We start from the raw sequence: 14,482 nt of genomic DNA on the forward strand, positions 1-14,482 counted from the left end.
TATTCATCTCAAGACACAGGCGCCGAATGTCCAGCGGGAGGTGCTGTTCCCCTCCCGACTGCCCAGGGCGGGAGTGGGGGTGGGGGTGGGGCGGCAGGACCAAGTTCACTGTGAGGAGCCCCTGCAGGTGGCCCCGGAGAGGCCTGCTGGCCTCGCCTCCAATCTGTCAGGAGGCTGAGCCAAGGGGGTGCGTGCACATGTGTGGGTGCATGTGGGTGCATGTAGGTGTGTGTATATGCATGCATGTGTGGGTGTGTGCATGCATGTGTGCAGGCATAATTAGGAGGAAGGGGTGTATAGGTGGGAGTGTACAGTGCGGGGCGGGGGGCGGTGGCACTGCAGCCTGGGCTGTGTTTAAAGACCCTCGTGGTGTCCATGCGAAGCCCCTGTCAGACCCGAGCCCTTCCCGGCCTGTCCTACCACCACTCGGGCCTCCTGTGCCTGGACGTCCAGCCAGGGGCCCTTTCCCAGGATGTGCCCAGGACGCGGGAGAGCCCTCCAGGATGACACCCTCAGGACGCAAAGGGCCGGTGCCTTTATTGAGGAGCCTCTGGGCCCGGCCTGAGCCCCCCACAGTGCACAGCCCAGGGGACCCCAGGGCGCGTGCAGGACAGGCCCGTCCTTGTGCGCAGGAGCAGTTCCTGGGGTCGGCTGCCCCGACGGCCAGTCACCCCTGTGCCGGGGCTTGGTCCCCAGGCTGTCACAGGAGACGCGGGCCGAGGAGGAGGGGGGTGAGGGAGGCCAGCAGGGCCGCGGGCTGGAGGTGGAGGCCGGGGGCCGCTGAGTAGCCATAGCTCGTCCGGCAGGAACTGTCCAGGTAATTCTGCTCGATGGGCGTCTCCTCGGGGTCCCGGGCGTGGTTGCTGGCCTGGGGACAGACAGGGTTGGCTGCCTGCTGCCGCCGGCTGGGGAGGGGCTGGGGAGGGCGGGCGCACCAGCAAGCCTCACCTGCTCCACCGCCTCGAAGACCCTCAGCAGGTTGTCAGCCAGGGCGCCCCTGACCTCCGCCTCCGTCCATTGCCTCCTGAGCAGCTCGGCGACCAGGTTTGGGTACTTGGACACGTCCTCAAGCCCCACCGGGAGCCTGAGATGAAGGCCGAGAGGACCAGGCTGTGCAGCCAGGGGTCGGGGTTCTGGGGCCCCAGCCACCTGCCCATCCTGAGGCACTGGGGGTGCCGTGGGATGGCCTTCGGAGCGAGAGGTGCTGGGAAGGCCCTCAGGACACACTTCCCTCCTCCAGCCCCTCCTGACAGGTTCCCGGGGGTCGCGACCCCCAGCTCACACACAGAACCGTCTCCGTCCTCACCTTGTAACACCGTCGAAGTCCCCACCAAAGCCCACGGCTCCGGCTCCCGCCACCTTCTTGATGTGGTCCAGGTGGTCTGGGGGGAGGCAGCCGGTGTGGGTCCCGGGAGAGGCGCCCTGCCCCCAGCCATGCGTCTGCTCGCACCCACCTACCTGCCACTTGAGACAGGTTGGCCTCCCTTTTGCAGGCGACGTAGTCATTGTAGAAGTTCACCATCACCAGGCTGCCCGTCTGCTTCTGCTCAGAGAGAGAGGAGCCGTGGGCACAGGGTTGGGGGCAGCACTGGAGCCCGGGAGGACCGCCCGGGGCAGAGCCCCCGCCCTCACCACCAGCTGGAGCACGTCGTCCGGCACGTTCCGCCGGTGCTCGCACAGCGCGAAGGCGGAGGAGTGGCTGAAGATGACGGGGGCCTGGGACTGGTTCAGCGCGGCCTTCATGGTGGCCACAGACACGTGGGCCAGGTCGATGATGACGCCCAGCCGGTTCATCTCCCTCACCACGCTCTGAGGGGACACGGGGCTCAGGGGCCGGGAGCGCCGGACCCCGGTCAGGGGGCGATGGGCCAGGCGGGCTGCACTGGGTGCACTTTATTGGCACAGGCCTCTGGGGCTCACCGCTGCCCCCGAGAGGTGCAGGCAGGGGGAGGCGTTTGGGCAGGGCCCCCTGCTGGCCTGGTGTCCAACACTCCCTGGCTGGAGGGTTGGGGCCACTGCGGTGACCAGTGGGTTCCAGCTACATGCTCAGCCCGGGACGCTCCGTTTTGCAAGCGAGGGAAACCGAGGTGCTTGCCCCTGCCACCCACCTTCCCGAAGTCGTCCGACAGGCCGCCGCTCTGGGCATCGTGGTCCCCGGTGTCCACCAGCCAGTTGTCCGCCCTGGAGGGAGGAGCGCAGTGGTCCCCGCCCCCCCGCCCCCCAACAGGGGGCTTGCCCCAGCCACCCTCTAGCCTAGCCCACACCCGCCCGGGCCTCCCTGGTGTCACTCACCAGGGCGTGTTGCAGCTGTGCGTGAGGGTCAGGTACCGCATGCCCAGGTGGTAGAGAGCCCGCAGGACGCCCAGGCTGCTGTCGATGGAGTGGCCGCCCTCCACCCCGATCAGACTGGCCACCTTCCCCTCCCGGAAGGCCTGTCGGATGCCTGTGAGCAGAGGCAACCGGCCGGGGCTGTGGGCACCTGGTGGCAGGTGTGCCTGGGCGTCCAGGGGGAGCATACACCGCGACCCGAACGGCTGGCCGAGTTGCACCAGCAGCCTCTGCTCACTAGAGGGTGGTGTGGGGCCAGGGAGGTGGCCGGCAGCACCTACCTTGGCTGCTGGTGACACACAGGAAGGTCTCAGGGTACATCTGGCACATGCGGTGGATGACGTCAATCTGCTCCATCGTCCTCTTCACAGCATCTTTGTTTTGGGTGTTGCAGGGCGTGTACGCAGACCAGAACTGGGGGCCACAGGGCAGGGCTAGGACCGGAGGCTCCAGGCCACCCCCCTCCCCATGTGAATGTCTGGTCCCTCCTCCCCAGTCTTGGAAGCCGTCCCCACAGCCTGTCCCCTCCAGGTCTGTGGTCCCAAGGAGACTGGCCAGGACCCAAGGGAGGAGGAGGGTGGACCCCAAGATGGGTGAGCGCAGGGCGGGCCGGACGGTACCTGGCCCCCCACAAAACCAGCCTTCAGCTTGGGGATGTTGGTGTGCGTGCCCGTCAGGCTGGTCAGGTTGGCGTCCTTCTGCCGAAGCTCATTGTTGAACTTGAGCAGCAGCTGCCAGGGCAGGTCGTTGTGCCTGGAGGGGCAGGAGGAGGGATAGGAGGCAGGTCCCGGTGGCCACTTATTATGTGTGACCCTGGGGCTCCGAGCTCCCTCCCTGGCCTCTGTCCCCTCTCTAATGCCTGCTTCTCACACACTCAGGGCCAAGGCTGGCCCCAGGGGACGCAGATTACTCATGCCTGGAGCACACCTGAGCCAGGTAACCTGCGCTGAGAGCCCTAGATGGATAGGCCTTCCGTCCGAGGTGTCCCATGCTCCTGTGCAAGCCACACAGGCCCCCGGGAGCTGATTAGCATGCAGAGTGCCAGGCCCAGCCAGACCCACCAGTCACTCTGAGCAAGTGCACGCACACACACACGCGCGCATGCTCACACCACACACACGGGCACGCACACACCACACACACATGCATGCCCACACACACCACACACGCATGCACACACACACCACACACACATGGGCACACACACACCTCACACACGGGCACACACACACCTAACACATGGGCACGGGCACGCACACACACCTCACACACATGCATGCTCACACACACCACACACACACGGGCACGCACACACCTCACACACAGGCACGCACATACCTCACACACAGGCATGCACACACCTCACACACGGGCACGCACACACACCTCACACGCATGCTCACACACACCACACACACACGGGCACACACACACCACACACATGCATGCGCACACACACCACACACACACACGGGCACACACACACCACACACATGCATGCTCACACACACCACGCACACACGTGCACACACACCTCATACACATGCATGCTCACACACACCACACACACATGTGCCTGTGTACACATGGGACATCTAGGCAGGTGCCCTCTGGATCCTAATCTGGTAACAAGGGGCTGTGAGGACAGTCTGGGCCTGGAGGGGGCTTTGTCCTGGGGGCCTCCCCCCCACGCCACCCCTTCCTCTGCAAGCTCCACCTCAGGCCCTGGCAGCACCCCCGCTCTCTGGGGAGGAGCAAGGGGTTCTGTGAAGGGTGAGTTTAATGGCCATGACAGGGGCTGGGCTGGGGCTCAGACACCTTGGCTGCCCGAGTGGTGGAGAGTGGCAAGGCCACTCCCTCCCTGCAGGGGTGGGGGCCTCGGGCTCTGGGCGCTGTCCCTGGGGCAGGCCCTCTGGAGGGGACAGCGCTCCTTTCCTGGGGACCCCCAGTCCCACCTCCCGCTGCCACCCCAAGGGAGGCCGTTGTCTTCCCTCCGCCCCTCAGCCTCTCCACCCTTCGCCGGAACCCCAAGTGGGGGAGGCGGCTGCCTCTGCCCGTGGGCAGCCCTCTGCCTGGGGCCCACCGCCCACCTCCTTAGCTTAGTGGTCTGGGCACGGTCCTCAGCGGCGGCGAGACCACTCGAGGGAAGGTGAGGCTCCTGAGTGCCGAACAGCACACACCCTCGGGCAGCTGTTGCTGGAGGCACTGCTGGTGGCCACTCTCCCCCTTTTCCTTGGTGACATGGGCACGCGGGGCATATGGCCATTGGAAATAGAAACTTCCCACTCCCTGTAGCTGGGGTGGCCCTGTCACTCACTCTGTCCTGTGACAGCTCCCCAGAGCTGTCTGTGACAGACGGCGTGGTTTTCCCCTTTCCCTTTTATTCCTGCAGGATGGCAGGCAGATGTGAGGGCTGGAGCTGCTGCAGCCACTTTAAACCATGAGGGGACCTGGGGACTGTGGCCACACCAAGTTCTTGGCACATGGAACAACACCCTCAGAACTCCCTCTGGGTTTCTCTAATGTTGAAGCTACTTATTTGGGTCTCTGATCTGCAATCCACTATTTTTGTAAAAAATATATTTTATTGATTTTTTTTTACAGAGAGGAAGGGAGAGGTATAGAGAGCTAGAAACATCGATGAGAGAGAAACGCCGATCAGCTGCCTCCTGCACACCCCAAACTGGGGATGTGCCCGCAACCCAGGCACATGCCCCTGACCGGAATCAAACCCGGGACCCTTCAGTCCGCAGGCCGACGCTCTATCCACTGAGCCAAACCGGTTTTGGTACCACTATTTTTTTAAAATATATTTTTGCTGATTTCAGAGAGGAAGGGAGAGGGAGAGATAGAAGCATCAATGATGAGAGAGAATCATGGATTGACTGCCTCCTGCACGCCCCCTACTGGGGATCCAGCCCACAACCTGGGCACATGCCCTGACCAAGAATTGAACTGACCTCCTCGTTCATTGGTTGACACTCAACCATTGAGCCACCCCGGCCAGGCTGCAATGGCTATTATTGGTTTTGATTCTGTCAGCCTAGTCCTAGCCCCCCAGAATGAAGGAACAACTCCTCCGGCTCCTGCTGTGGGCATCTTCCACCGCCCTGCAGCACCCCCGCCGCCCCTGCAGCAACCCCCACCCTGCAGCACCCCCCTCCCCCGCCCCTGCAGCACCCCCCTCCCCCGCCCCTGCAGCACCCCCCTCCCCCGCCCCTGCAGCACCCCCGCCCCGCCCCTGCCAGACTGCGGGCCTCCAGGGCAGGGTGCACGTGTGTGTTGACACCTTGCACAGGACCCTCGGAGGCAGAGAGGAGAGCAGGGGACTCGAGGTCCAGGAAGGAGATGGAGGGAGGACGGGGGTGGGGGCAGGCAGAGTGGGGCACCTGGCACCCCTCCTCCTCTGGGGCCCCCACAGCTCACTGTCTTCTCTGCAACCGCCCGCCCCCGGTTTTCTCTGCTTACCTTGCAGAGGCTTCTGCCCAGTAGTAACGCCTGCACATTAATGAGCAGCCAGCACATGGGGGTGGGGGTGGGGGTGGGGCTCTGCTCGCACTGCCAGGCCCCCAGGGTACACTCATGGGACCCAGTCCCTGCTTTCGGGGTGGGGGGGTGGGGGGTGGGGGGGAAGGGCTCAAACACTGCAGCAGACAGGCAGGGGTGTGTGCAGGGTGCACCCCCAGGTCAGGGAAGGCCTGCCACTAGCCCTGGGGTGCTGAGAAGGGTGCGAATGCAGGACGAGCAGGGACCGTGTGAGCCTTGGAGGGCACTGGGATCAGCTGCAGCTGCAGCCACGGGTGGGGACGGGGTTGGGTGAGACTAGTTCCCTCTGGCCGTGGTGCTGACAGACTTTGGCTGGAGGAAGCGGGGAGTCCCGCTCACGAGGTGCCCAGCACTGGGGGGGGGGAGGGGGAGGGGGCAGCGGGGGGAGTGTGGGCCGGGGGGGGGGGGCAATGCCGATGCTCTCAGGAGGGGGGTGGAAGGGGCAGATGCATGGGTGCTGCCAAGCTGGCTGTGACCTCAGAGAAAGAGTGACAGGTGGCACCAGGGTCTGGGGGGCAGGCGTGGGCACAGCCGGGACTTGGTTGGGGGCTTGAACTAGGGGGGTCCCCTGAGCGTCGAGTGAGGTCAAGCTGACCCCACACCTGCTGGGGTCACCCCAGGTGGACACAGGAAAAGGAAGGGGCGTGAGGAAGGGTCTCAGGGAGGAGGGCCAAGGCCTCCCGGGGCCTGTGGTGGACCCCACCCTCACCTACAGCGCCAGGTGAGGAAGCTGAGGCCACGTGAGCACAACCCGGCCAGGCCCGCATGTCCCTCAGCCCAGCACCCACTCCGCGCTGGGACCTGGCCCCCGGGTGCCCCAGGGACCTCACCACGTGCCTCCTGCTCCATTCCCTATGGGCCCCCATCTGTGGAGGCCTTTGGGGGCCCTGTGAGACCCCACAGAGAACCAAGGCCAGCAAAGGGCAAGGCCCATGTTACAGCTAGAGAAACGAGTCCAGGCAGAGGGAGGACGGTGCCTGCCTCACGTCCGGGGCACATGGCCCGGCTCCCGGCTCCCAGCTCCCAGCTCCCCAGCCCACGGAGGCCACTTACCCGTCAATGACAGGTGTGGTCTGCATAATTCTCTTTGCCTGGTCCAGAAACTGGTCAGCGGTGCAGACGGCCACCAGGGGCCAGAGCCACCAGCAGGTCCACATGACGCAGTCCCCAGGGCCCTGGTCCTGCAGCTGCTCTGTCCTGGCTGCCTTGTGCCCGGGGACGAGCTGAGGCTGGAAGACAGTGCAGAGGCCTTTGGTCAGGCAGTGGTTGCCAGGAGGGGCCGCGTTATCAGCAATCAGCACATTCCTGGCAAGGGTGGGTAGGTGGCTGGGCGTTGCTGTCTGGACCAGGCTGAGGGGTAGTAAGAGGCTGCTGACCCCTGGGGAGGGGCCAGAATCCAGACGGAAGGACAGAGGCAGCTCAGAGGCAGTCGGCTCAGGGCTGTGCTGCTATTGCCTCCTGCACCAGGACGGGGAGCCTGTCTCAGGTCTACAAACAAGAGCGAAAAGGCACTTGAACTTTGCTCCCACCACACCCACCAGTGCCAGGGTCTGCACCCCAACTCCTGGCCTGCAGCTGCTGGCCTCCCAGGCTCCAGGCACGTGGGCTGGACTTCGGGGAGTGAGCCAGAAATCCAGACTGTCAGTGGTTCCCCCGGAGGCTGCACCCAAAGCCCAGGTCCCAGGATGACGGCCTGTTCTTGAACCACTGACATGGCTTTGGGTCAGCCCGCCCTGCTCTGCAGCTCAGGGGACGCTGGGCTGCACGAAGGTGACAGAGCGAGGCACCGGCCTGAGGCACCAGCTGGGGGCACCAGAAACCTCAGTCATCATGACGAGTAGTATTTTTTTAAAGTATGTTTTTTTATTGGTTTCAGAGAGGAAGGCAGAGGGAGAGAGAGAGAGAGAAACATTAATGACGAAAGAGAATCATGGATCGGCTGCCTCCTGCACGCCCCCCACTGGGGATCGAGCCCACAACCCAGGCCTGTGCCCTGACTGGGAATTGAACTGCGATCTCTTGGTTCATAGGTCGACGCTCACCCCCTGAGCCACAACGGCCGGCTGTAGGTTTTCTGTTCACTCTGGAGTTGTCGGTCGCCTTTGTGTTCGGAACTCTGTGCTTTAACTTGCAGTTTCCGGGTGATTTCTAGACCTGGAGACTTCCTCCCTTTCTGTTCTTGTGCTTCTTTTGTTGGGGCTGGCGCTCCGACCCTCCCCTGGCCACAGCCCCGTGGGCAGCAGGCGTCTGTGATGTCCGGCCTCTGCAGGTCTCAGCTCCGCTTCTGTGCACGGGGTGTGGTGGGTGCGGGAGCCCAGTGCCGTCCAAGTTCCGCTTTGCCTCATCCTTGGGGCTGCGCTCCTCCCAGACAGGCCTGGGCTCCGGGCTGTGTCCCTGCCGCCGGCCAGCATTCGGTCCCAGCCTGAGGCCCTGCCTTTCTCGGGAGAAGCATGGCGCTCCCGGTCCTCGCTGCCTCTCGCTCGGAGACCCGCCCTCCCGAGTTGGCTCCCGTGTTTTCGCTCCTGTTTTAGCTTCTCTTCTGCGTTTGTCCTGTTCCCGGCTCCTTCTGGGAATTCTATAGTCACGCCCGGGAGCGGTTTTGCTTTTGCGTGCGCTGCGGTGGCTGTGATGTCCCTGCGGCTCCGCTGGTGATGGGGACAGCACTGTGAGCTTCAGAGGGTTTGTCCTCTGCGGGCTGGACTCTCTCCTCGTTTGTTTGTTTGTTGTGACCTGTGGTTTCCTTTGCAGCCTCTCCTCGCAGCAGCAGGCGGTCTGGGCGGTCACGCCCCTCCCCATTCCGCGTCAGGGTCAGGAACGTGGCTGCAGCTGCGGGGGAGCTGGGGGAGCTGGCGGGGCTGTGCACGCTGCCCACGCTGCCCGCTCAAGCTCCGTGCAAATGGGCGAGCCGCCCGCCTTCGAGGGGCCGGTGCCAGAGCTGGACTCCTGAGCTTCTGCTTCCGATTCTGATTCCTGCCCCGCGGTCACCTGCCACCTGGAGGTGAGGCTCCGGGGGGAGCGGCCTGGCCCCCACGGGCTCGCCTGACAGTGCAGCTTCGACCTCCTCTCGGGAGGCGGTGGCCCGAGGGACAGCTGTCCACCACCTGGGCCTGCCTCCTGGAACCCCGCTGGGAACCTGGCTTAGCTAGTTTCTTGTTCGCTTGTTTGGTTTTAATCCTCACCCGAGGGTATTTTTCCATTGATTTTTAGAGGGAGTGGGAGAGGGAGGGAAAGACAGAGAGAAGCATCCACGTGAGAGACACACCGATGGGTTGCCTCCTGCGGGCGCCCCTACCAGGGCCCCGGCTGGGGAGGAGCCTGCAACTGAGGTACGTGCACGTGACTGGAATCGAACCCGGGACCCTTTGTTCCGCAGGCTGACGCTCTACCCCCTGAGCCGAACAGGCCAGGGCTGCTTAGCTGGTCTTGCCAGCAGCCCCCACGTGGCCCCAGCCAGACCTGAGCCTTCAGGTGGCCCCAGCCTGCCTCCCGCTTTCCCAGCTGAGGCCCTGACCCCCATGAATGTGCAGCTCAGGGGCTGGTGGCTTCCCCACGTCCTCCTGGCGGTCCGGCCCTGACCACTCTCCCGGGTGGCCGCACAGCCTGGCTGCCCTGTAACCCGGCACAGTGGCGGGTCCTCCGTTAGGGAACCCCCGGGAGGAGGTGGCTCCGGCCTTATCTCGCTGCCTCCCCCATCCCAGAAGCCACCCTCTTAGCCCTTGACCTGGCACCGGTGACCCCTGCTCCAGCAGCCCTCCATCCATTGCCGGAGAACCCCGTAACCCAGCCAGCGGGCCCCCCTCCCCGGCCCCTGATGCACTCACCTGCCTGTCTCCCCCAGTTCAAGCTCAGAGGCTTCACTGGGTACACAGCAGGTGCCCACTAAAGGATGCCCACAGGCGCACCCTCCCCCAGGTGGCTCCGGAGGTCGGGGATCACGGAGCCGAGGCCCCGGCCCCGTCGGGAGCCCTGACTCACCGGCAGCAGGAAGGGGCAGCTGGAACCTGCCTCACGGCCGCTCTGCTCCCCAGTCGTGAGTGAAGGTGGGGGTTTATTGCTCTTTTTCTCAAGTTTCACCCCTCCCCCGAGCCCGCTGCCAGCTTCCCTTGCACAGAAGAGCCACCTCTCAGAGGGAACACTCCCCCAGGGCCTTCGCAACACCACAGGCAGGACAGGGGCTAATGCCTCCCACATGTCAGCTGGTTCTAGTTTCTCAGACGTAAGCGAGGCTTCGTGGGCCCGGCCCTCTGGGCTCAGGCTCCCTCCGACCCGCAGGCTGGGCCCGGGACAGGCAGGGCCGCAGGGACTGTGTTGGAGACGAGGAATCGAGGTCCCCGGGGCAGTGATGTGGGGGCGATCTCAGCAGGGGGTGTGCTGATTGAGGAGCTGGGAGGAGGAGGCTCCGGGGGGTCCCTGGGTCCCTGGGCCTCTGCTGCTCAGCCCACAGGGTCCCTGAGGGTCAGCGACGGACTCAGGGGTTCCACCCAGGCCCCTTCCCTCAGGGCCCTGAGGCCTGCCGCGGCCCTCACTCCCCGGGGACCCGCCCCGGACCCAGGACCCTGTCTTGCCTGGCCGGCCCGGGGGCTGGGGGCTCTGGTTTCCATGATGTGAGGGGTGGGGGTGATCTCCCCATATTCCCAGCCACCGAGGAGCAAAAGCCACCACAGTGGGCTGGAATGTCTCTGGCAGAACCCCCGGGACTTTCGAAATCAAGGGCAGGTCCGTGGGCCCCGGCCCAGCGGGGGGGGGGGGGGGGGGGGAGGGTGTCACCGCGTGGTTTCCGGATTCTGAGGTCGTCGTGGGGACACACCCTGGTGGGCTGTCCCGTCCCCACCCAGGCCCCGGCAGCCACTGTCTCCCCTCCCCCTCTGCTCCCCCTCTGCCAGACACTGTCTCTAAATGGGGGACCGTCCCCAGAGGGGTTCAAATGCCAGACTTGGGAGGAAGAGGACACAGCGATGATCCGGGGGGCGGTTGGGGGGTTCCCTCACCTCGGAGCTGAGGGGAGTCTGGAGGAGAAGGGGCCCCGAGGGAGGGGCATCCAAGTAGAGGCTGGCGGCTGTGCGGGCCCCCTCAGGGCGCCCGACTCTCTCTGACCCTCGCCCTGGGCAGGGCTGGCCTGGCCAGGACCTGAGGGTGACGGCCCAGCTGAGGGGCTGGGGGGGCACCTGCTCCTGGGGAGGCCGGCCAGGGCTGCATGTGCTCGGGGCGCCCCAGACCGGGGCCTGGACTGTGGGGCAACCGAGTCCACATTCCGGCTGCCCTCCTGCCGGGCCTGCCCCACCCTGACCTCACCGGGCTCCTCTGGTGAAGCTCCCATTTAGGGATGGACAGGAGGCCTGGGTCTGACCTTCGGGGGGAGGGCCAGGAGTGGGGACAGAGATTCTACTTGTAATGTCATTACCTTAAACACTGAGGTTGAACGCCGACCTGTGAACCAGGAGGTCACGGTTTGATTCCCGGTGGGGGCACAGGCCCGGGTTGCGGGCTCCATCCCCAGTGGGGGGCGTGCAGGAGGCAGCCGGTCCGTGATTCTCTCTCACCAGTGATGTTTCTGTCTCTCTCCCCATCTCCCTTCCTCTCTGAAATCTATAAAAATATAAACAAAACAAAACAGAAAAAGCCCCGGACTCAGGCAGGCCACCCCATCCCCGGCACAGCTGTGGGATTCCCCACGGATTCCGGGTCCCCTGAGGCCGCCATTCACGGCTCTCGGCGGCTCCCGCCCCCTCTCCCCACCCCACCCCACCTTGGGGTCAGGAGTCCAGCCGGGACCAGGGACAGAAGGAAGTGTGGGATGCAGACACGTTGCTTGTCCAACTGCCTCCGGCGGCACCTCACGCTTCCTGCTTCCCCGGGTGTGGCCCTGGGGTTGGGAAGCCAACACTGGATCATGGGGAGTGAGGGCACAGGCCAGACGCCCGAGGGGGGCCGTGCCACCGCCCGGGGTCAGGCCGCGGCGAGGCTCCCGGGGGAGTCAGAGGTCAAGGACTCACCCTGCACAGTGCACAGCGGTGGGTGGCTTCACCGTCTGGGGCTGAGGGGCACCGGGTCCCCCAAACTGTCCCCGCATGTTCCTGTTCAGAGCCAGCGCCCGGCCCGCGGGGAAGGCGGGAGGGAGCCCCCCGTGTGACGGCCGGGGCACGGCTCTGAGGGGCACGGGGACCGCGACCTGGCTGCAGGCTCACCTCTCAGCTGTGAGGGCTGCTCCCTGTTTTGTGTTTGCCTCCTGGAGGCTCCATCTCAGACGCTTGGCTTGTCCCACGGCCTGCGGTCCCCAGACCAGGCTCACTGTCCCGAGGGCGGAGCCGCCCCACACTTTGCCTGTGGGGCCCTGCTCACACCCTGGTGGGCCCCAGGCCCCTGGCTGCCTATTGGCTACTGGACGAGCCCCAGGGAGTCTGCAATTCGCTGTGGGACTCACACCCTGGTGGGCCCCAGGCCCCTGGCTGCCTATTGGCTACTGGACGAGCCCCAGGGAGTCTGTAATTCGCTGTGGGACTCGGTGCGTGGGAGAGTGCGGGACGCCTGTGGGTAATTCTGCGTGTCCTGCCCGGGCTGCAGGCTCCCCGCTCCTGGGGGCCTCCTGGGTGATTCGGGGCCCTGGCGGAGGTGCCCTGAGGGTGGGGCTGCGTTCTCGCCCTGGCTGTTAGAGCTCCGGAGGTTCCCTGCTGCATCAGCAGATTGCTCTCCTGATAAGGCCTTTACAGCCCCTCATCCAGCAGAGTTCCTGGTCGTGTCCCGGAAGCACCCCCCTCCCCACACAGGGGCATCGAGGCGAGTTGGATGCACTCTGAGCCTTGGTTCCCCCTCTGCAAACAGGGGCTGGCAGCAGCTCTCACCTCCTAGAATCCAGCTGTTCCAGCTGTTCCAGCTGCCAGTCTCCAGCTGTGCCTGCTGACCTGGGCTCCAGGGGCAGGCACCGCGCTTGGCCACCTCCCCTCCGGGCAGCACCTCCCTGGGCAGCAGCGCCCCCCACCCCCGGCCCGCTGACCCCCAGCCCACTCACGGTGGCCTCAGCGATGCGAGCTTGTCCCCAGCCAGGGCCCGTCACCAGGACCTCCCAGCTGCCCTGGCCCCGCCCCAGCCACCTGTGCCTCTCTCAGGCCTGTCCCCAGGAAGGTGGCAGTGCCCACTTCCTCCTGTAGAAGCCCTGGTTCTCTGAGTGTGGGAAGGAGGGGTGCGGAGGGGAGGAGGGTGGGGAGGAGGGCAGACACAACCCTACACCCCCCCCCCCCCCCCCGGGGAAAGAAAGGTCCCCTCTGGCCATGAAATGCTCGGCTGAGCCCTGAGGTCAGAGAATGCCCCAAACCAGAGAACTGCCACTCTTTTCTTCTCTGGCCTCTTAAGAAACTAGACCCAAATCATACCTTTTTATTTATTTATTTTAAAATATAATTTTACTGATTTCAGGGAGGAAGGGAGAGGGAGAGAGAGATATATCCATCAATGATAAGAGAGAGTCATTGGTCGACTGCCTCCTGCACGCCCCACACTGGGGATCGAGCCCGAAACCCGGGCCTGTGCCCTGACCGGGAATTGAACCCTGACCTCCTGGTTCATGGGTCAATGCTCAACCACTGGGCCACCCTGGCTGGGCATAAATTTTTATTTTTTTAGTTAATCCTCACCCGAGGATATATTTTTCCATTTTTAGAGAGCATGGAAGGGAGGGAGAGAAACATCATGTGAGAGAGACACATCGATTGGTTGCCTCCCGCTCTCTCCTGACCGGGGCTGGGGACCGGAACTGCAAGCCAAGTATGTGCCCTTGACCAGGAATCGAACCTGAGACCCTTGGGTGCACCGGCCGGGGCTGTAACCACTGAGCCACCAGCCAGGGCCCAGCAGTATACATCGTCCAGGGCTCCTGTTGAGGGTGCTCTCCTGTGGACCGGCTAGAAGAGGGTGCGCGCTGGCGGCCAGCGCTGCCCTGGGCCCCGGGCATCAGGGATCAGGGATCGGGACCTTGACCAGCAGCTGGGAGGTCTCGTCACACCCCATTTACCTGCGTTTTGCCAACGAATGGGTTTCGGAGGGCCCCTCCCCCTCCGTGTCACTTTCTCTTCCCGGCCCTTCAGCCGCTCACATTCCCCTGGTCCCTGTCCCCTCCCAGCAAACCGCCGAGTTCCCTGCGGGCTGGTTCCTCACCCGCCTGCGTGAGTTATTACTGATTAAAATCTGTCCGCACTTGAACTCGGCGAGTGTGTTTGTCTCTGAAACGGGCTTGGCTAGCAGGTGGCTGCCCTCTACCCTCCCTCGTCTGCCCTGTTTGTGGGGACTCCGTCCAGCTGCTCTCCCTGGAGGCTGGGGGCAGGAAATGCAGGGGACACAGCTGCATTCTTGACGAGCCTCCTGCTGTGAGGAACAGCAAAGACAGGCAGAGCCAGGAGCCTAGAGCCCAGAGGCCAGAATCCAGAGCCCAGAGCCCAGAGCCCAGAACCCAGAGCCCGGAGCCCGGAGCCCAGAGCCGGGAGCCCGGAGCCCAGAGCCCAGAACCCAGAATCCAGAGCCCAGAGCCCAGGACCCAGCGCCCAGAACCCAGAGCCTGGAGCCCGGAGCCCAGAGCCAGGAGCCCGGAGCCCAGAGCCCAGAGCCCAGAGCCCAGAAC

At 64.5% G+C, this 14,482-nt stretch overlaps 1 protein-coding gene across 1 annotated transcript; it reads right to left on the reverse strand.

Moving 5' to 3' along the window:
- Nucleotides 1-512: 512 nt before the first annotated feature.
- DPEP1 (dipeptidase 1) lies at nt 513-10,001 on the reverse strand. The gene is made up of 11 exons (XM_036303513.1): nt 9,850-10,001; nt 6,928-7,103; nt 2,949-3,081; nt 2,610-2,742; nt 2,293-2,443; nt 2,109-2,181; nt 1,633-1,809; nt 1,459-1,543; nt 1,307-1,382; nt 949-1,084; nt 513-868 (listed from the first exon to the last, which is right to left on the reverse strand). Exons 2-11 carry the CDS (start codon nt 7,029-7,031, stop codon nt 701-703), a joined length of 1,236 nt encoding a protein of 411 aa, XP_036159406.1. The 5' UTR covers nt 7,032-7,103; nt 9,850-10,001; the 3' UTR covers nt 513-700.
- Nucleotides 10,002-14,482: the final 4,481 nt, after the last annotated feature.

Source organism: Myotis myotis, unplaced genomic scaffold (genome assembly GCF_014108235.1).
Source record: "Myotis myotis isolate mMyoMyo1 unplaced genomic scaffold, mMyoMyo1.p scaffold_m19_p_37, whole genome shotgun sequence".
NCBI lineage: Eukaryota > Metazoa > Chordata > Mammalia > Chiroptera > Vespertilionidae > Myotis > Myotis myotis.

Excerpts from the sequence above, each read along its gene's own strand:
- DPEP1 (XM_036303513.1), bottom strand. The coding sequence starts at position 7,031 with ATGTGGACCTGCTGGTGGCTCTGGCCCCTGGTGGCCGTCTGCACCGCT. Across the intron at positions 1,544-1,632 it reads ACGACGTGCTCCAGCTGGTG|AAGCAGACGGGCAGCCTGGT; the intron begins GTGAGGGCGGGG and ends CTCTCTGAGCAG. Across the intron at positions 1,383-1,458 it reads CAACCTGTCTCAAGTGGCAG|ACCACCTGGACCACATCAAG; the intron begins GTAGGTGGGTGC and ends GCCTCCCCCCAG.